Source organism: Falco rusticolus, chromosome 2 (assembly GCF_015220075.1).
Source record: "Falco rusticolus isolate bFalRus1 chromosome 2, bFalRus1.pri, whole genome shotgun sequence".
In the NCBI taxonomy this organism is placed as follows: Eukaryota; Metazoa; Chordata; class Aves; order Falconiformes; family Falconidae; genus Falco; species Falco rusticolus.
In genome coordinates, this window is record NC_051188.1 from 33,595,238 (window position 1) to 33,615,896 (window position 20,659).

Here is a 20,659-nt window from a genome sequence, read left to right on the forward strand (position 1 = left end):
AAATCAGATAAAGATGTAAGCAGCCAGTTGGCTTTGTCTCACCTGCCTTTGGGTGTCTGAAGTAACCCATTCAGACCTGAGCTAGTGAGGCAAAGTTTCCATTAGAAAGAAATAGACTTTTCAAGAGAACAATTAATCTGAACAGAGATACCTGCCTCAGGTCAAGATGAATTGCCCTTTCAGGGTGTCTATTTTTTTCCTTTGACTATAAGGTGGACCTTCTGTTGTCTGCTCAAACTTGGATGACTAGTTTCTATTTTCTCAGGTTAGAGCAATTCAAGGCAACCCAGGATATAAGCTGTCACCAGATAAACCATCAAGAACTTTGTTGAGATGAGGAAGGCTTTTGTACTGGGTTGGGAAGGACTATGGTGTCTTGACCTCAGCCAAGAGCCAAACACCCACACTGCCATTGATTTACCCTCTTCTTGCATGAGACAGGGAATGAGTAAGCATCTGGGTGGTTAACAGGGTCAATCCACCACAACTTTAAGTGTTGGTCAGTCTTGTACTAAATTCCTTTATTTTGCCTATTAGTCAGGAAGAATTTGTATGTTTGTCAATCTTCTTGAATTAAAAGATTGCTACATAATTGTTTACAAACCCCTGGAGCTATAAAAGCAATCTGCAATACTGCTATCATTAAACATATTTTGCACTATGCATTCCTTCTGTCAAAAAACAGTAAGAATCTAAATTATGGCTCTTTCACATGGACTTGTTAACAATAAGAAATCTTTCCAGTACCAAGAAATAGGGTTTGTGAAATACAGATGTTGTATTTTTACCAGCAACGTTTTGCCAAAACTAACACACTTAGCAAGAAATTAAAATTAAAATCTAAATTTCCCAATACTGACAAGGAAGTAAGACAAGCAAGAATGCTGGGTGAATTAATCATTAAATATGAATAGGGATGACTGTGTTTAATTGTACACACTCTTCTTATTTCTTCCACTTCATTTTTTTTGGTGATTTCAGTGCAATGAATGGTTTCTTCAGTTTGTCTCCCTCTAGTGGATTACCCCTTCTGTGTATCAGCAGTCTTTAAATTTTTTTTTCTTTGTTTGTACTGTGTGGCTACAATATTATTATAACTGAATAATCTATATACAGCCATGCCTCTATTCCATCCCTGATGACTGCATCTTTCAAGTTTATACTTATTCCTACTGCCCCAGGTATCAGCTATCTGGGCTACAATTCATGCAAAGTATTCTCAGTCCTCCTCTCACTTTAAAGAAGTATAATTATACCGTATTGGGTTTTGGTCATTCTTCTGTCTCCTGAATCAGTTCAGGGACTGGCTCAGCATGAAGCTCAGTGTAAAGCAGCCTTTTTAGTAGTCTAAATTAGGACATAGTGAAACAAAGTAAGGCTAGGCCCAGTTAAATCACATCACAAATATGGAATGCCTTTTCTAAGCCTCTGGCAAGTATAATTTTTCAGCGACATAGATATATTCTAGAGCTCGATGGATAAAACACAACATGGCCTACTCTATTTTTCAAAGGATCTCTCTGTAATTTGGGGAAAAAATACAATTGTAACAAACACAGAATCTGTCTTGGGCTTATTTGTATTATGATCTCAGAGTTGCAGTGGTGAATCAGAGCCCTTCTGTGTTTTAACACCTATAAACCACACCAAAAAGGCTATTTCCTGCCCCAAAGACCTTACACTACAAAAGGCAGGGTAGCCAAAGAGGTGGACTCAGCAAGCAGAAGGTGGCAATGGAAGCAGGTAATAAAAACTGACAGTGGATGCTGAATATTATCAGCATTAGCATGGGCTGCCAAATGTCTTTGTGACTGCAGTATTTTATAGGCAGAGGAAAGGTTTCAGGTTTATAAATGTGGATCTGAAGAAGGAAAAGCTTCTGACCACTGGTACTGCTATGTTCGAAGGTGCACACCGCTTCCAGAGCACAAGTTTTTTCCTGTGAATACATTCAAATTGTACTGTTGATCTCCTTGCCTTTCATGCTTATTCCAGATGCACTGCTCTTCAAGTAGGCCATTAAATAGATTCTGTTGTAATTAATCAATTAGCTGCACAAATAAATCTGAAGTTAGATAAATGCTGTGAGCTGCACTCTGTAACTGCTTATGAAGTGACACCCAGGTTGTTTGTTCCCTGCTCACTGGACTCCCACCTTCTCTTCTTCAAATCCCTTCTAGTACTAATAGGAATAATAATTATGAACGACAACAATAAAACTCACTGTTAAGTTCCTGAATACCAAGTTACCGAGTGAGCATGCTTTTACTTGGATGCATTGCCTCGAATGGCAGCGAGCTGATTCATCTTGCACCAGCTCAGAAATAGAGAGAGGAGATCATACTTATACCCACTCCCCTTCGTATGTCTACCTAGGAAGAAGGGATTTCAGGCACTGATTTAGCATGACAAATAGCGTAAGAGAGCATTAGTACCTTCCCCTCATCACCTACTGTACTAGCTGCTTCCATACCACACAACATAACGGTGGTTGGGCTGTCAGCCACTATTTATGCAATATAAATCAAGGCCAAGCACACTCAAGTCTTACAAAAAAAATCTTCCCTCACATGAACTCATTTATTGTTCTGCATGGACCAATTCTGCTAACGCCTACCCACTTGAATAACCGTACTCATTCTTTGAAATCAAAGTATGACTGACTAGTTGCATGCAAACTGGGTTAAGCCCTTAAATTCTGAGCTTTTGAAGACAAAACTTCATCTGACATGCTTTGCAGTGCTCTTGAACTACTTCAGTGTACTATGAAGTAAGAAAATCAAAGTAGAAATGAAGACAAGGCTTTTAAGATGTCCTTAAATTGACCTTCAGACAAAACCAATGCTGAACACTGAGAAAGGAATTGTGAATGAAGAAGAACAGTGTCCCAAGTGTAAATGAAAGCTCCACAATCCCATTTAAACATTCTTAGAACATTAATCCATTAAGATATTAGGACAGCAAAGGACCATTGTTCAGGACAGCAAGTGAAAGTCGAGATGGGATGGGTTACTCCTTCCAACAAAGGGAGATACCGTATTTTAATTCTGAAAATATATTCAGAGGAATTTGAGATCTTTTTTATTTAAGAGGCTCCACTGTGGGCTTTAAAAGTGTTCATTTTCAAAAGCAAAACCCATACAGCCACTCATAAAAGAAAGAAAAAAAAATCCGCCTCTTAATATATGAGCTATAAACATGTACTGCATTACTTTAATCTCCTCATAATTACCATTTTCACATTTCTTTCACTTGTCATAAAATTGAATCTTCCCAGACAGACTGTCTGATAAAATTATATCGTTAGGTGCAGTACATCAAAGAGAGCAGGTGAAACTAAGTTGCATATTCACACACACTGAAATTCTGGTTGACCTAAAAAGAAAGAGGTTTTTGTATCTCCTGCCTCTTCTTTTGGAATCTATCTTCACTTAGTGCAGTTATTGTTTCTAATTTTCAATTTGAACTGTTTCATCTGAACATAATGAAGCCGCAAAACAAATAGCTGAAACAACAATCAGATTGTATACAGTTTGTCTTTGTCTAGTTTGTAAAAGACTGCTGCTCCACTGAAAACACTAAGAGAATTCTAATCAAGTCAGAGTTTCCCTGGAGGACCTGTGTTAAACAGTCTTGTACTGAGAAAGTAAAGATTGTACTTCACTTTGGATACAGACTTTATGAGAGATGAATATCAAACATTTTCAAGGTCTTATCTTTTAGAAAGAAAATCTCATCACAGCCTCATGACAGCTGGTTTGGCTTTTTTTATTTCTTAAAGTTTTTTTTAGGTCATTCTTTAAATACAGATTTAATAAACTTTCAGTTTAAAATTTCCAGCAAAAAAATTACCTCATTTATTCTAGTTTATATTAAACACAAGATTATAATAATGAAACTCTGTGTGGGATTTCAAATTTCAGGCCAGGTCATTTAAAGCTATTTTAAATCTGCACTTTTGTGCACCCATAGCCCGTGAAGGTTTTCATTCAGTGTTCATACAAGGCTAATGCAGTTGTGACGTGCAAGCCATAATGCCTCTTCCCAGAGATGACAGCACAGAAGGCACAATTTTGTGTATTTTATTTACATTGACAAGGTCGAGGGGTCAGGCTACTGATTATGAACTCTCCTGTTAAGACAGACCCTGAACATATGCCAGCAGGGGATTCGCTGGCAGCTCCCTTAAGCAAGGATTCCGGATATTAGTGTCTAAATGGAACAGTTGGGTGCTCACCTCAGCCTTCGTTCTGGGCTGAATATTTCACCATGTGTCACCCGCAGCTCTACCCTGTGGCCAGCCTGGCAGGTTGACGACTCTTCATGAAAGTAATGCCTACAGCGTTCAAAGGTTCAGGAATGAGGCAATAAGTATTTTCATCTTTTGGGATTGTGTAAGCCCCACAAATGGCCTCAGGCCCTACTGAATTAATGTTGCAAGTTCCGCAGCTGAAGTTTTGTTCGTTAACAGCAAGTAAGAGCTTCTGAGATTGCCCCACAATTTATTGAAATTTTAAATGACCTTTGTGATACATTGAATTAGCCCATGCTTAACAGGGACAACACTGAATTACAAGGGGGTAAGATTAGTCTTGTCCTCAGGAACTTTGGCATTTTACTGATGATGATGTGTGACCAGGACACACGGCCAGTCACCCTTTAGAGATTATTCTGTGCAATATTCTGTAGATAGCAAAAAGCAATCCATCAAGACATAAACATTAGCAAAATCCAAGGTGTTTATTCTTAAGAAAAAAGGAAACCTACCATTTCAAGATTAAAACAGATAAAGATTGCAGGTAATCTTTGATCAGATATTTTGCATAGCTCTTAAGTTAACAGCTCTACTAACATTCTGTGGCTGCCTTTCTGTTGTGGGCTGAGTCCAAAAAAGCTTTAGGGTAAGGGCACATGGGACTGGAATGGAACTACAACATTTTACACAGACACTACCCATTCACTCTAGTAATCAGCTTTGTGTACAGTTGTAGCCCACCCCAGTTATAAGTAAAACACTAAATACAAACAAGTGGAGTTTATTTAGAAGATACTTTACACTAGTGTTCAGGGGCATGGGGTGAAAAGCATACAAGAGTTAAAGGATCATGACAGCCATGAAGGACACAGGGAAGGACAAAATCAAATAACCCACTAATGAGCTGATACCCTACACTGGTGATTACTTTGTACCCAAAACACTGTGGCCAGCAGGACCAGTGCAATGATTGTCCGCCTGCACTCAGCACTGGTGAGGCCGCACCTCAAATCCTGTGTCCAGTTTTGGGCCCCTCACTGCAAGAAAGACACTGAGGTGCTGGAGCGTGTCCAGAGAAGAGCAACGGAGCTGGTGAGGGGTCTGGAGCACAAGTCTGATGAGGAGCAGCTGAGGGAACTGGGGTATTTTAGTCTGAAGAAGAGGAGAGTCAAGGGAGGACTTTATTGCTCTCTACCTGAAAGACGTTGTAGGCAGGTGGGCGTAGGTCTCTTCTCCCAGATGACAAGTAGCAAGACAAGAGGAAATGGCCTCAAGTTATGCCAGGGGAGGTTTAGATTGGGTATTAGGAAAAATTTCTTCATGGAAAGGGCGGTCAAGCATTGGAACAGGCTGCCCACGGAGATGGTGGAATCACCGTCCCTGGAGGTGTTTAAAAAACCCCCGTAGATGTGGTGCTAAAGGACATGGTTTAGTGATGGACTTGGCAGTCCTGGGTTAACAGTTGGACTTGATGATCTCAAAGGTCTTTTCCAACCTGAATGATTCTGTGATTCTATAGATCTGATTGCTGAGTTCTTCAAATTGAAGTTGTCACTCCCCAGGTGCTATCCTCTTCAGCAGGAGGGAAAGAATCTTGATGCATGGTTTCTTTGTCTCTCTCTTCTTGAAGAGGTTGTTGTCTTTTCTAGTATTAATGCTATGCTAATTCATAACTGTAATGCTATTCTTAACTCTTATAGCCTCTACATGCACATTGTTAATGCACACTAGGCTTTATGAGGCTATGAATATCTATGAAGCCAATGAAATAAGTTTCTAATAATCTCATTGATATTGTATGAAAATTTTCATATCAACAGCAGTTTAATTTCAATAACCTAAAAAAAATGGTATCATTTTTGCATTTAATTCCTAAACGTTTGACTTCATACAGGTCTGAAATCACTAAACTACTATATTAGTTTACTGGAGCATATTATAGTTTTTCTAGAGTTCAAAGAAAGCACAATTACAGAAATCAAATAGAAACAACTCTCCTGCCCTAGAGTCCCAATAATGCATCAGCAGGACAGCAAAGCTCCCCCTATCACTCAGACTAACAGCATGATTGAACCAGGTCAGTGTATTTTCAGTAGGTTTCACAATTGTATCTGTGAGCAGCAGAACATCAGGGGTTCCAGTGGTGTCCAGAACTTACAACACATAATGGTCATGGTGCTTTCAACCCCTGTCGTGACCTCATCTTTCAGTACTTTTAGTTCATGTAGATTTTTACTCAGTCTACATCCATCTAGTGGCTTTGCTCTCCCTCACACTTCCCCTTTGGGTTCCTTGTGCTTAATTCACCACTTTCTAACTATCCCTTCAGGTTCAGCTCCTCATCCCTCTGCTTCCTCAGCCTGGGGAAAGGATGAGCACTGAAAGTCCATCAGAGGGTGAGTTTTCTGTAGTGCTCCCTGGCCTAAAAGGAGAAATAAGAGGGGGAAGTCTGCCTCAGCCAATGCAGTCTTACCCTAGGTCATACTTCATGCAAACTGACTATGAGGAGTTAGCTGTTAAAAACAATACATTCCCCTAGTTTTTAGAAGCTCATGATTCAGCAAAAAAAATCCGTGTCATCAAAAAACCTGGGGTCATCAAAAAGCATCTTTCTGAAACCAGAATGATTCTGATCAACTGTTAAGAGAATTCCAGCCCTGATGCTAAAGCCTGGGAACAGTGAAGCTCCTAGTTTAAGAACTGTTTTCATGTTGGTAAAACCAGATGCAGATTTATCAGGCAGGACTGAGGTTTTTAATATTCTTTAGTCTCCCCTCAGCTCTCCAATAGCACCGAGGAAGGCAGTAAGCATTTCCCTCATGCCATGCGGCTACTCAGTTGTGTAGCCTTCCCAGTCACATAAGGGTTATAGCTGCTCCTGAGTATAACACTTTTTTCTTTTCTGAAAAGCGACTAAGCTATTTTTGTTCAAGTTTTCAAAAGATGTCTTCAGCCTGAGGCAGAAATTCAGCATGAGGAATTTCTGCCCAAATTAGTACAGAATGATGGAGTTACAAACTACTGAAAACAGATGGGAGTTTGGCATAAGAAATTACAGATGCCAATACTTACGGCCTTTACACTCTGAGCATTTATGTTGTAACATATATACAAATGTGAGTATGTGGTACCACTCAGCAGAGTGCTTGTTCTTCTTACCTTTTATGTTCCTTAAAAAAAAATATATATATATACAGGTATTATGGCTGCAAAAATGATCTTCAAGAAAGGTACTTCCAAGTAGCTACAGGCTGTCAGGTCAAACTTCCAGTGAGCAATCAGATGTCATTATTTCTTACAGAAAACAATAATGACTTTATCCTTACTTGCTGTTTTAGTTCAGTGCAAACAGTATAGAATAACACAGAGAGGGGTCTGAAGAGATAGTAAGAAAGCTAATGGAGTGGATGTTAATTTCTTGAAAGAAGCTGTCATACAAACAGAGAACAAAAACCTTTCAACCCTTAACTAAAAAGGTAGTAATTATTCACTCTTCTGGGGTGGAAAATCTATTATAAACACCATTTGTAGAACAAAATCTAGCTTTGACTCTTGCCTGTTTTATAGTAGTGCATAAGTAAGAGGTGGATATTCTAATAATCATTAGATGCAAAGAAGAAAGTATGAATGAAAGCCAGTTTAGCAAGAACCAGGAGACATAAGACAATTTACATTTGAACCTTGGTATCTTATTGGTGGATCCATTTTTCAAATCAACTTGGATTAAAACAGGGGACAGATTTAGGGTTCAGGTCAACAAAGGAACAGCTGTGCATTTCCATTTTTACTTGATTTATATTTTTCTCAATTAATTCTATATAAAAAGAGAACCTTCTGGTATTACAAAGACTCATTAGAGTGAATTAGAGTGGCTCCATGGAAATCAGTACTTAGATTTGTACAAGCCAGATTCTCCCTCCACATCTAGCATGTAAAGCAAGCCATCAGTAGCTACAGATAATTTGGGAAAACAGCTATACATTTTAAAACAAGGAAACTAATTTTGCCTAACGGAAAAAAGATACAAAAGTAACCTCTTGAACTCAGGAATGAAAATTATTGGTAATCAAGGCCTGCCTCTATGGCTTGACTTTCTCTGTTAGCATTGCCAGATGGAAACCACACCACTAGGGAATTGTATGAATTCTAATATACTTCCTTTTTTGCCTCTTCACATTTTCTGGACATAGTTTCAAAGGAGTTTAATGTTAGACCTACCCTCTAGACAAAGATTTAACAGTAAATGAAGACTAACTTACTTCTATTACTGTAGTTCAGCCAGAACATTTGGGTAAAATTCAGGCCTCGCTGCATTCAATTGGAGATTTCCCACGAACTTCAGATAAAGCTAGGATTTCATCTCAGCTGTCTTCTCTGCTCTTGTAGTCAGAAGAACTGACTACAACTAGGCAAAGATGATGCATTGTTCTTTATAGTCTGCACCTGCATCTAATTTAGTCATGCAGCTAGAGCTACACAGCAAAGTAGTTGACAGCTACTAGAGAGAACAGTTTGGAAACTGTCAACTCAAGAGACTTTTTTGAGCTCTCACTCTTTGGAGTAAGTTCTTTTCTGTTTAATCAAAGGAAAAGTATTTTTGTGAAGAAACTTCATGATCCAAATAAGAATGCTGTTAAGGCAGGGAATGAAAATATGAAATAGCTGTTTGTTACCAGTGCTGTAAATCGTCTGTGAGAGCCTTCACAAACACACCAGATGCAGACTGCTAAATCCTTCCACTTCATGACAGCACTGAACCACTGATGGAATCGTGCTTTCTATAGTAAGCAAGTACTACATATGTAAAGCATATATGCATCAGTTATGATTAGCAAGTGAAGCAGATGCCATATTCATGCGATAATGTAATATTGTATAGCTAGATAAAATTGCACGTGTGGGTATACACATGTATATACAAGAAAAACTAGGTTCTATACATCCACATTATTAAATTATACTAAATTTAGAGTGGTGCCATGACTGACGTTATAGCATAAAACCAACACAACATTCAAGTTGTGCATCTAGTTGTTTGTCTATGCATGTATACATACATATATGCAACAAAATTTCCCTCCCATAATTATGCACAGAGATAACAATGTTTCCATTATAACTTCCCCAGCAATGGTTTGAAAAATCAGTAAATATAGTTTTCTTATGCTGCAAATGGAAAGTTGGAGGCTGAACTCGAGGCTGAATTTAAAGTTTTGGAAAAGTTGACTAATACAGAATTTTTAAGACAATGCTTCAAAAAGCAAAACATTTTATAGATACATGACTCAGGGCTGAAATTTAAAGCATTTAGTTTGACAGGTATATATATACACACAAAGAGGTAAAAGGAGGCTTTGTACATTCACAGTGTGAAATTGCTGTGAATCTGTACAAAAGTTTGAAATGTCTTATTTTCAGCACAGCCTAAAATCTATTCAGTATTCAGGTTATTCATTTAATTGTTTGTATATCTGTTGTAATTTATTATTTACTTTTTTTCCTACAGATACGACAGAAGGATCAATGTAATAGTCTAATCTAATATCCCAGATTGGTAAAACACATTCATAAACGATTCCATTGTTATTTTCCTTCACTGGCCTTCCTACTCTGTTCTCCCAGACCTTCTTGTTACTTAGCCATCTTTAGATTCCAGCATTCACGATCCTCAGCTTACAAGAAATTCGGGCAATATCCATAAAAAGATGTTTCAATTTAGTTTACCCTGCCTTAGACCCAGAAAGCAGGTTCATAGACCTGTATTAGGTACTAAGAATAGAATTTATACCCAATCAACACTCTAGCCAATGGGAAATGCTGAAGATCATGAAATCTTGCCTCTCAGGTGTTTAAAGCACCTAATACTGAGCTGCAGAAATGCATCTAGAACTAGATCAACATTCATGATTCATAAGACTTTTGGGGGCTTAGAAGTCTAAGTTGTCTATGTTTAAACGGTGTTTAGCTCACTCAGCAGTTGTCCTCTGGTATAATCGTTCAGTATTGAAAACATGCAGGAAAAGGGCGATTTACTGGAGAGAAGTTCTCCCAGCCCCTGGACACAGACATACCTAAAGCCTTAAGTACAGGTGATAAAAACAGCGACTCGACTTTGGCTTCTACCTTCTGCTAAGCTCCCTCACCATCTTTTTACCAGTGCTGAGATCCAAGCCTCAACTGGATTTTCCTTGAAACAAGGCTTAGTCCGTAACTGTGAAAGCTTCAGCCTTTCACAAATATTCTAAAATTTACTCCAGAGCTTTTACATAGAACTAAGACTAGTAACTTCAGTTGAAACAAGCCAGTTTTGAAATCTATATCAGTAACATCATTTTTTCTACAAAACCCTCACATCTAAGCCATGCATGTGCAAAACGTCACTCCTGAGTAACTTGGTTCAAATAATTCTTAAAGTATAAAATAACTTAATCCCAAGAACACAGGAACGGGTGGCACTGGGACAGGAGGGCCCATGAAATCAGCAGAATTTAAGAAATCAGAGGTAGGAAATACCTTCGGCGCATGAATTCACCTCAGCCACCGCTGCCCACGCTTTGCTTTCCAGCGCGTTTTAAACGTTTCCAGCTATGGAGTTCACTCTTTTTCATGTAAAAATCATCTCGTCGTTCTCGGAGCTGACGCCCCCACCCTCCCACTAAGCACACCGGGGGCACCGGGCCGAGGCGGCCCGGCCGCCGCCCGCCATCGCCTCCCTCCCGGCCGCGGCGGCCCGCGCTGCGGAGCCCAGGGTTACCCCTGCCATCGCCGCCCCCTCCGGCCAGGCACACCACCGCTCCGGCACCGCTGGGGGCGAAAGAAGTCCCCGTCCCCCTCCGCCGCCTTCCCCAGACACCCCAGCGACACAAGCAGGCTCAGCCGGCGGCCGCCACCCCCGCGACCCACGCCGGCCCGTACCCGCCCCGGCCGCCGGTCGGCGCGGCGCTAGTTTCCGGTGGGACTTTGTGCCGCGGTGTTTCCCTTCCCCTACTTGGCTTGGCTCGGCCCGGCCCGGCGGCGGCCTCCGTGCGGCCCATGCAGTCGCGGGTGCTGTGCCTGGGCGGCGGGGCCGGGGGCCCCGCTGCGCGCAGGGTCCGCCTGCTCCTGCGGCAGGTCGTGGGCGGCGGTGCGGCCGCGGCGCGGTGCGGCCGCCTGGAGGCCAGGGCGCTGCACAGCTCAGGTAACGACCCCCGGACGCCGGGGAGGCCCGGCACGGGCCCCTCCCCGAGCCTTCCCCGGCACCCGTTGGCCCGAGCAGCCCCCAGGCCCGGACGCTGGGCGCGGAGACGTGGGCAGCGCCGCTATCCCCTCCGCAGGCGGCCCGGGGCAGGCCTGTGGGCCGGTTACCACGTTAGGGGCTGCTGGCTTGTCCGCTTTGCGCTGCCGCCCCTGTTTTTTCTTATGGTCGTGAATGTGGCGTGAGACGGGGCAGAGTTCAGGCACAGGCTTGCAGGGGCGCTCGGTGTGGCCTTCCATAGCTTCTCTTTCCAAGTGTCTCACCCGTAGTGATGCGAGGAGCAGCCCCGCAGCCTGGACCGGTGGGAACGGCCCTTCGCCAGTACCATGGTGCCGTGCTTTCTCCTTCTGCTTGGCGTGGCTTTTTCCCCATGTTGAGGCAAAGCCATACCCATGGCAGGGGATGCCAGGGCTGATGTTTGTGTGAGTGTGCCTGTGGCACGCGGTAATGAGATAGGCAGTTGACCTTGAGTTGCGTATGCTAGGAAGGATGACCTGAACTGTCCTGGGATATCCTCTGGTGACCTTTGAGACAGATGACAGGTCTTTGCAGAGCAGGAGTGGCATTTGGAAATGGTGACATATGCCTGTGGTAGCTGGTGCTTTTCTGGGTGAAGGCCAAAAGCAGCAAAGATACTAAATACAGAGCAAGTGGTGAGCATCTGTAAATTAGGGAGATGGAATGACAGCAAGTGATTCTGATGGTGGGGTACTCGCTAAAGTTCTTAATGCCACCCCTTTAATACCATTTATCACCATGTAAATTTTTTTTAAATCTGTTTAATAGTTGACCAGTTCACTTCTTTAAATATGTGTTTGCATTCTCAAGGAGGAAGCTTTTGGGACATGATGATAACCGTAAAATTCCTTCAAAAATTTTCACAGATATTTCCTATTCAAAAAGTAATAAAAAATGTAGGGTTGTTTATGTTAAAACAAATAGGGATAAAAGGCAACAATTTAACAGTGTGTGAAAAAAGCACCTGAACAGAGTAGCTCAGCACTTTTCAGCCCTTTGTGGAATGAAAACCCTTAAGAACAAGAAGAAATTCAGCAAAATGAAACAGCAAATGCAGTATTACTAAAAATACTTCATAATTTTCATGTTCTGTGTAACTTAGCAATATTCGTGAATACACTGTATATGTATGTGAATAATGGGAATATTCCCAGTTACTATCAGTGATGATAATAGTTTTGGTAGAAGTATTTAAATCCCAAAGCTCTAAACAATCCTTTTTTTTAATATTTATATATTTTTATATTAAAAATATTAATTTATTAAAGGCAGTCTAAGAGGTAATATTAGAGATATTTGCCCTCCCAGCACCTGAGGCATCTCATTCATTATAGTGCTTCCCCAGCTCATGTGAATTTGGGAACTTCATATTAGAAATAATATTTATGATTTGGGTTTTGTTGTTGGGGTTTTTTTTAATTTTATTTTAAAGGTGATTGCATGTCTTCTTGCAGGCCCTGTTACTCCTTTGAAGCAACTGAAGTTACAAGGAGATGGTCTGAAATTCCGTGTGCAATACATGTTTTTGCTGTTTCTATGTAGCTGCTGTAATTACAAGTCTTTCTGTATTCAGTGTTGAGGTTGCATGTCTCTTCCTTTAGTGATAAAAAGAAGTATTTCTGGAAAGGCTGGAGCTGTTAACAGCAAATTGTTGTCTACCCAGTAATTTGGATCTGACATGCCTGCCAGATCGAATTTACTGCCTGTGATGGTACCTTTTAAGTGTAAGGGTGAAACTGTTGCGTGGTTTTTGTCCTGTTGTGTGTGAAGGAGCCATGCTTAGCTTTTCAGCTCTCTCTTTATCTAGGATTATCTAAGAAGGGTTTGGGCTTGCACAACTTATTTAATGGGGGAAACTGAATTTATAGTAAGAAATGTTGTGGAAGGATGACTATCAGATTAATTTTTAATGCAGGTTTCATGTTTGCTTCCAAAAGACTGAAAAGGATGAACCCTTAGTAGACTGCAGAGTTACTTGTGATGAATTATTATTTGAATTACAGTATGAGATGAACAAAGTGAAGTTCTACGTAACTCAGTTCACTGATGTTTATATGCATTATGTAATATGAAACTTTTGAAAAAAATCTGATGGACTGCACAATATCAGAGATGCTTTAAGGGGTTAATAAGAACAAATGATGAATTTGGTAAAAACTGAGAACTGGAAAAATAAAAGTCATTGCCAGTTCGTACAGGCAATGGAAGGTCTCTTGGGGGCTTTGCTGCTCAGCATACATAAATCAACTCATGCTTTGCCACTTGCTTAGGCCACAATATACACCAGCTTCATTAACTGTTTTCTGCAGATCTGCTTGTCCAAGTCCACTTCCTATGCTTTCCAAAATCTGGTCAGGCCCAGTTCCTAATCAAACCAGTGTTTAGAGCCTAAAAGATCTCGGTAATACATACAAAAGTATCTGCTGAGTATAACAGAATCACCTGTGAAAACTGTTATCAGACTTCAGAATCCTGTAATGTTAATCATCAGTGTACAGGATCTAAGTGATTGTGGTAAAATTTTATAATCTGAAAGAAGGCTGAATGGTACCTTGTGTTTAAAAGGTTTTTGGGGTGGGTTGTGTGGTTGTTGGTTCTGCACCCCCCCCCCCCCCCCCAGGTCTATCCAAAGACTAAACAACTGATTGGTGATGAATATAAATGCTTTCTCGCACATTCCTTTTTCTGACTTTACCTGTGTCATTATCTTTTTGAAATTCACATGTTGACGGCTGGGAGTGTGGTTCCGGCAATATCTTTTTCACTGGCAAAGCCTATTTAAGAGACTTTGTTCTTTGTTGTTGTACTTAGGGGGCTGCATTGTGGTGACTGAAATGATGCCAGTGATTTGATTTATGATGAAAACTTACGAACAATTGTTGCGTCAGTACAACTGAGAAGGCAGCAACTGGAGATGGGAGTTTTCAAAGCCAGTTGTCATGAAAGTTTGCAGAGTTATGCCTGAATTATTTCAAATTATTCTAACATTTAAGAGAGAAAAGGCTGGTGGCAAAAAAAGCACATCTTTTATTAGACATGCTGATATAGCTAGAAGAAAGAGATGAGTTGTCAGCCAGATAAGCTTCTGTATGCTCTTCAGTAGGGTTTCACCATTGTTCCTGTGAGTAGATGTCAGTAAATAGCTTCTGAGTTTTAATATTTGGCAGTTGTTCAAGATTTAAATTATCCTGTTTAGCAACTGTTACAGTCCTGCCCGTTTTAGTACATAAGGCTGAAGTTGAACCTGCTTGGCAAAGTCAGGGACTTAGGAGATACCACAGTGAATTTCAAAGCTGTTTTGTCTAATTTGGCTATTTTTTCAGTAAATGGGAAATTTTAAAAACAATTGTATTGATTTTCAATTATAGTTTATTTTAGTTGAAATACATTATTGAAATTATACTAATGCATTTGATAACTAAGCTCAGTTTAAAATAGACTGATAGTCTGGCTTTTCTGCACTGAGCAAACTGTACTTCAGGAATCTTCATACAGTTTTAAAACACTGTGAGCTAATTTATCACATAAGTAGCGTTGGCCATGAAAGATCTGAAAAGGAACGTTGGGGATGTGGGCATCTGTTACTACATGACTAAGAGAAGTTAGTGGGTACTGCTTTCTACAGACAGCTAGCAAAAATGTCCCACTCATGGGGTGTTTCAACTGTCCAGACATCTGCTAGGAGGGCAGTCTGGCATTGTGCATATGCTTGTGATAATTTCTAGACTGTGTTGGTAAAAATTTTGTAACACAGATGCCAGAGAGCCTGGTCAGGACTAACTCTTCACTTCATCTGCTGCTGACAAGTAGGGCAGAACTAGGGCCAGTTTCGTCATAGATGGCAGCCAGGATTGCAGTGACTGTAACATGATTGAGTCATGGATCTGGAGGAAGGCTGGGAAGATGAGCAGCAGAATTAGGATCCTGGACTTAAGGACTGCAGGCTTTCATTTAATTCAGGAGATTGGTGGGTACAATCCCTTGGATAACACCCATGAAGAAGAAGAATGCCCAGGAGAGCTTGAAGATTTTTAAATAAAACTTAATGACAGCTCAGGAATGAACCATTCCACAGTGCAGGAAGATTTGGTATTTCATCAGGCCTGCTTGGCCAAGCAGGGAACTACGTAATGAACTAAAACACAAAAAGGGGACATAAAAAAGTGGAGATAAAGACAGACAACAGAAGATGAGTGTAAAAGTGCTATTTGGTATGTAGGGACAAAATCCCTACTGTCTGACAAACTGCAGATCTTTAGTCCAGAAGGACCTCAATAAATCTGGGGCCTGACTGAAGTGCTGAGGCTGATTGTATGAGGTTCCACACGGACAAGTGCCAGGTCCTGCACTTGGGTCACAACAACCCTACACAGTGCTACAGGCTTGGGGCAGAGCGGCTGGGAAGCTGCCTGGTGGAAAAGGACCAGGGGGTCCTGGTTGACAGCTGGATGAACATGAGCCAGCAGTGTGCCCAGGTGGCCAAGAAGGCCAACAGCATCCTGGCTTGTATCCGAAACAGTGTGGCCAGCAGGACCAGGGCAGTGATCATCCCCCCTGGACTCGGCACTGGTGAGGCCGCACCTCGAATCCTGTGTCCAGTTTTGGGCCCCTCACTGCAAGAAAGACACTGAGGTGCTGGAGCGAGTCCAGAGACGGGCAACGGAGCTGGTGAAGGCTCTGGAGCACAAGTCTGATGAGGAGCAGCTGAGGGAACTGGGGTATTTTAGTCTGAAGAAGAGGAGAGTCAAGGGAGGACTTTATTGCTCTCTACCTGAAAGGACGTTGTAGGCAGGTGGGCGTAGGTCTCTTCTCCCAGATGACAAGTAGCAAGACAAGAGGAAATGGCCTCAAGTTATGCCAGGGGAGGTTTAGATTGGGTATTAGGAAAAATTTCTTCATGGAAAGGGCGGTCAAGCATTGGAACAGGCTGCCCACGGAGATGGTGGAATCACCGTCCCTGGAGGTGTTTAAAAAACCCCTGTAGATGTGGTGCTAAAGGACATGGTTTAGTGATGGACTTGGCAGTCCTGGGTTAACAGTTGGACTTGATGATCTCAAAGGTCTTTTCCAACCTGAATGATTCTGTAATTCTATGATTGTAATCTTCCTACATGACTGGATGTCAGGTAAGAGTCCACATTCATGTTGTTGGATCTTCTACTAATGCAGAAAATGGAGGAAAAGGTTCACTTCCTGGAGTAAATACCAAGATTTTGTTTTAATGATGCTTTAGATTTTAATCAGTAAAGAAAATCATTAGCCTAAAGTAGAGAACTGAAAATTAAAACATTAGCTTCAAAACTGAATATTAAAAAAAAAAGTAAGAGGTCTAACAATAACATTGAGTAGAAATTGAAATTTTATGTTTGAAGTAATTATTTTGGTTTTTTAGAGGGAAAAAATGTCTGTCTTTTGTTCATAAGAAAAGGGAAATTTTGGTGAAGTGGATTTTTTACTCTAGATTGGAGATGGGTTTTTTTGTGTAAACATCCAACTATTTCAGTGAGCAGTTGCTGAACACCACCTCATCTGTATGTGAAGGCAGTGGTGGTCAAAGAGCAAACCCAGTGATTGTGGGGAATGGGTTTCTGTCCTTCGTGCTCGTGTTTGAGAGGCTGCCAGTACCAATATAAGATGCAGGAGAAGTTAACGGCGTTACCCAGTGACTGTGTGTAATGCTTGCAGCCGTGAAGGTGGCCAGTAAGAGCTGGTATAAAATAAGAATAGGAAGTTGTGTAGATAGGGTTGGTTGTGGTTTTTTGGGTTTTTTTGTTTGGTTGGCTGTTTTTTTTTTCCTTTGAATAATGTATTCAGAAAAGTTGAGGAAAAAGAAAAAACAAATCCTAGACAGTGCCATTTCTATTTCTTCAAAACAAGTTGACTCTTCGAGAATGAGAGCTGACAGCCTCTTCTGTGCCCTTATGGAAATGTGCTGGATAAGTATTAGTTAAAAGCATCTTCCCTGCCTGCCCACCTCTCCCCCTTCCTTCACATTAGAATAAAACTAAGACTTGAAAATATACATTTTATTGTAATAGAGATTTTGAACTTTTCTCTAACAGATGTGATCTTATCAACAGAAATTAATGTTAGCAGAGCTTAGCACCTTCACAGTTTTAATATGCTCTTGCTGTTGATGGCTTTTGAGACCAGATGGATGGTCTATGTACAAGTGACTAAGATGACTGCTGGAGTGCGTTAATCTTGCATAAATTCAGGACTGAAGAGGCCAAAAGGCAGTAATCTAAACCACCTAAAAACTCAACATTCCTGAAGCTTCATTGTAGTGTCCTATGAGAATGCTGACAATCTAAAGGTTTACACATGAGATTGGAAGTGTTTCTGTTGTGCACTCAAAATACTAAACACATGTATAGATCTGTGCAGCGTGTTTTCTTTCGCTGTAGGATTTCTTTATTTAAAAGCATCCATTTCAAATTTTTTCATTTCCTTTCTTAATGTGTTATGTAACAAGTAAAAGAAACCCCAAAACTTTTTTCTGCTTCTTAATTTCTTAAATTGTAGTTGAGATGCAGTCTGTTTATTTTACATATAACCGATGTTGCTGTAAATAATTTAAACAGCAGTGGCTTTTTCTTCTCAACATATTGGTGGGGGGTGGGGAGGAGAAGAGGGATAGAGGAATAGCTGCTGTGATACTAGCTTTTAAACAGAGGACCCGTCAAAGGTGCCAAGTGCACAGGAAAGTTGCATCTTCAAGAAGCCGCCTTACTGAGATTAGAACATCAAAGCATCCACAGTGGGTCAGAACAAAGGTCCATCAAGTCCTCCTATTCTGTATTGGAGAACAGTGAGTAGGCAGTGCTGGGGGAGAATAAAAGCACAGGGTGTTCGTGCAGTGATGCCCTGTCAAAGTGCACGCTCAGCCTCTGGCTGCCTCCTCTGCAGCTCAGGGCTTGGAGCTGAAGGTGGTGCCTTTCAGCTCAGTAGCCCTGAGTGGAATGAGTGGAAAAAAGTGGGCCTGCTCACCTGATGAGCCCTTGCCGGTTATTGTAAAAAGCAAAAATTAATATTGTTCTCTGTCTAAAATGTGGCTCTGAAGAAGAGAGCATATCAGGTTCAGTGCATTGCAGTTACTGGCTAGTTGTATGTGCATGTGCAAGTTGCTGTTTTGCCAGTAGTGCAATTCATACTTGTCTAGTCCAGATGCAGCAGAGAGAGCTTGTTGCATGTATTGAGCTGTTTTCATACCTACTTGTTTGAGAGCCTCTTCAGGGTCCTTTTATTAGATCATGATGTTTATGTGCTGCCAATTTGTCACCTATGTTGCATGAGGTCTTAAAAGACCTGCTTTGTCTGTGTGTTGTCTGCCCTCTGAATGGGATGTCCCCCTTACCTTTTGGGTTCTGGCTTATTAGGGACTTCTTTTGTTTCAGCAGCCATCTCTTTTGTGTACATGGGGCACTGCTTGTATTCCAGTGTTTTCCCCAAAGACTGTGATACCTAAGATTACTGTTTCCTGTGTGGGAGATAAGAAACTAGGGGCACATCTTCACTGCTTGCCTAAGCAAGCCTGATACAGGCTACAAAGTCTCCATTGCAAAACCCTGTGTGTGTAGCTTTTGTCCACAGTAGTGTGGTAATAGCTTGTGAGGTGGATTGGAGTATTCATGGGCTAATCTATAACTTGTTGTGGTGTATCCCAAGTTATTTGACATGTTTTCAAATTGTAAGTCTTGCTGATTTAACACCACCATTTTACCAGGCAGGCTGTTGTCAGTTTCTTGCCAGTTGGTGAAACACTGGAAAGAGCCTGCCTGGGATGCATCTCTATTCAAAGAGTTTGGAAATGCAGTGGAAACAGAGTAACCAAACATGAGATTTTAAAGAAGTGCAGAGGAAGCAAACAGACAAGAAAATACAGCCCAGGTGGAAGTGTGTGATAAGATTAGTGGGCTAATTCCCTCTGTGCTTATTTAGCTAGCAAAATAGACTCTGCTGTCTTGGTTTATCGTTGCTTAAAGTTCTATTAACTACAGCTAATATTTTTGCTTTTTGGACAGATGCAAGCTGGAGGCAACATTTGCCTCCAGGCAGCAACAAACCTGTTAAAAGCTGCCCCGATGGTCTGCTAGGGATTTTGAGTGCTCAGCTTGCTCCATATCTTGCATATAGTTCCCTCCTGGCCCATTTTTCGTAGAAGTTTGTAGAGTCTGTTGGTGGTTGGAATATTTGTGGAATTTTTTGACATGTTTAGATGTGATCAAGGGTCAACATGTTATGGACTGACATAAGTACCACCAGAAGAGATATATTTTCCATTTTTTCACCTAGATCGAGCTCAGTTATGGGGTGGTTTTGTTTGGTTTCTTTTTCATAAGGGAGTACATGAAATCAACTAAGGGTTTTCAGTACTGTGCCAATAAAGTAGGTAATTAAAATTCTCTCAGGTACATGATACCATCATTCCCTTGTATTGCAAAGTCTGATACCTTGTTGCTTTCAGCATCTTGTCCCTACTGTGTTTTAGAAGACACTATGCATGAAAGAGTATTTACAACTTCAGTTGAGGTGATTTAAGATAGGAGCTAATTAGTCATATACTCTTGTCTCGTTGCATATTGGCTAGGGAATGGTGAGAAAATAAACTGGCGCTAATTTCCTAAGGGTGTATCGGGCAACCTGCTCTTTTTATAGCATTAAAATTCTTCCTAGCTGAGCTAATGAGAGAGGTGTCAACTTTTTCAGGAAGCAGTGGACTCTTAGGATGTTTTCATCAACTTGGAGTAATTTTGGTCAATCCTTTAGCTGTTCCCCAGTAAGAAAGAGTGATTGGAGCTGCAGCAGAAGAAAAGGAAATGGAGATGATGCTTAGGCAGTAAGCCTTTAAAACTTAGAGAAGTGGGCAAAACGGTGGGAGATAAAAAAAACATCATTTTACTAGCGTCATCTTGGTTTCATGGCCTTAATACTTGTGAACTCATTTGCATGGCCCAGATGATCTCTTGAAAAAAATAAAGTTTGAGTTTGTTAACAGTCTGCAGCTCATTTTCTTGGCTTCACGGGTTTTGGGTGGTGTGCATTTTTTCTTTGTGACCACCACCGCTGTGGTGCTCACCCATTTCCTGGCTGCAAACTAGATTTCACTTCTGATTTCTACAAGAAAGAACACAGGGCATGCCCTGCAATTT

The 20,659-nt window shown here is 41.1% G+C and overlaps 1 protein-coding gene across 2 annotated transcripts in view; it reads left to right on the plus strand.

Annotated features, from left to right (window-relative positions):
* Window positions 1-11,239: 11,239 nt before the first annotated feature.
* The window catches only part of VWA8 (von Willebrand factor A domain containing 8), a 185,946-nt gene continuing 176,526 nt past the window's right edge, over window positions 11,240-20,659 (plus strand). Inside the window, exons 1-2 of one of the 2 annotated variants that reach the window (XM_037377396.1) lie at window positions 11,240-11,432; window positions 12,962-13,015. In XM_037377396.1, coding sequence (XP_037233293.1) covers window positions 11,288-11,432; window positions 12,962-13,015 — 199 coding nt within the window. In that variant the 5' untranslated portion in view covers window positions 11,240-11,287. The remainder of the gene's footprint in view (window positions 11,433-12,961; window positions 13,016-20,659) is intronic. The other variant, XM_037377397.1, reaches the window with a different exon arrangement.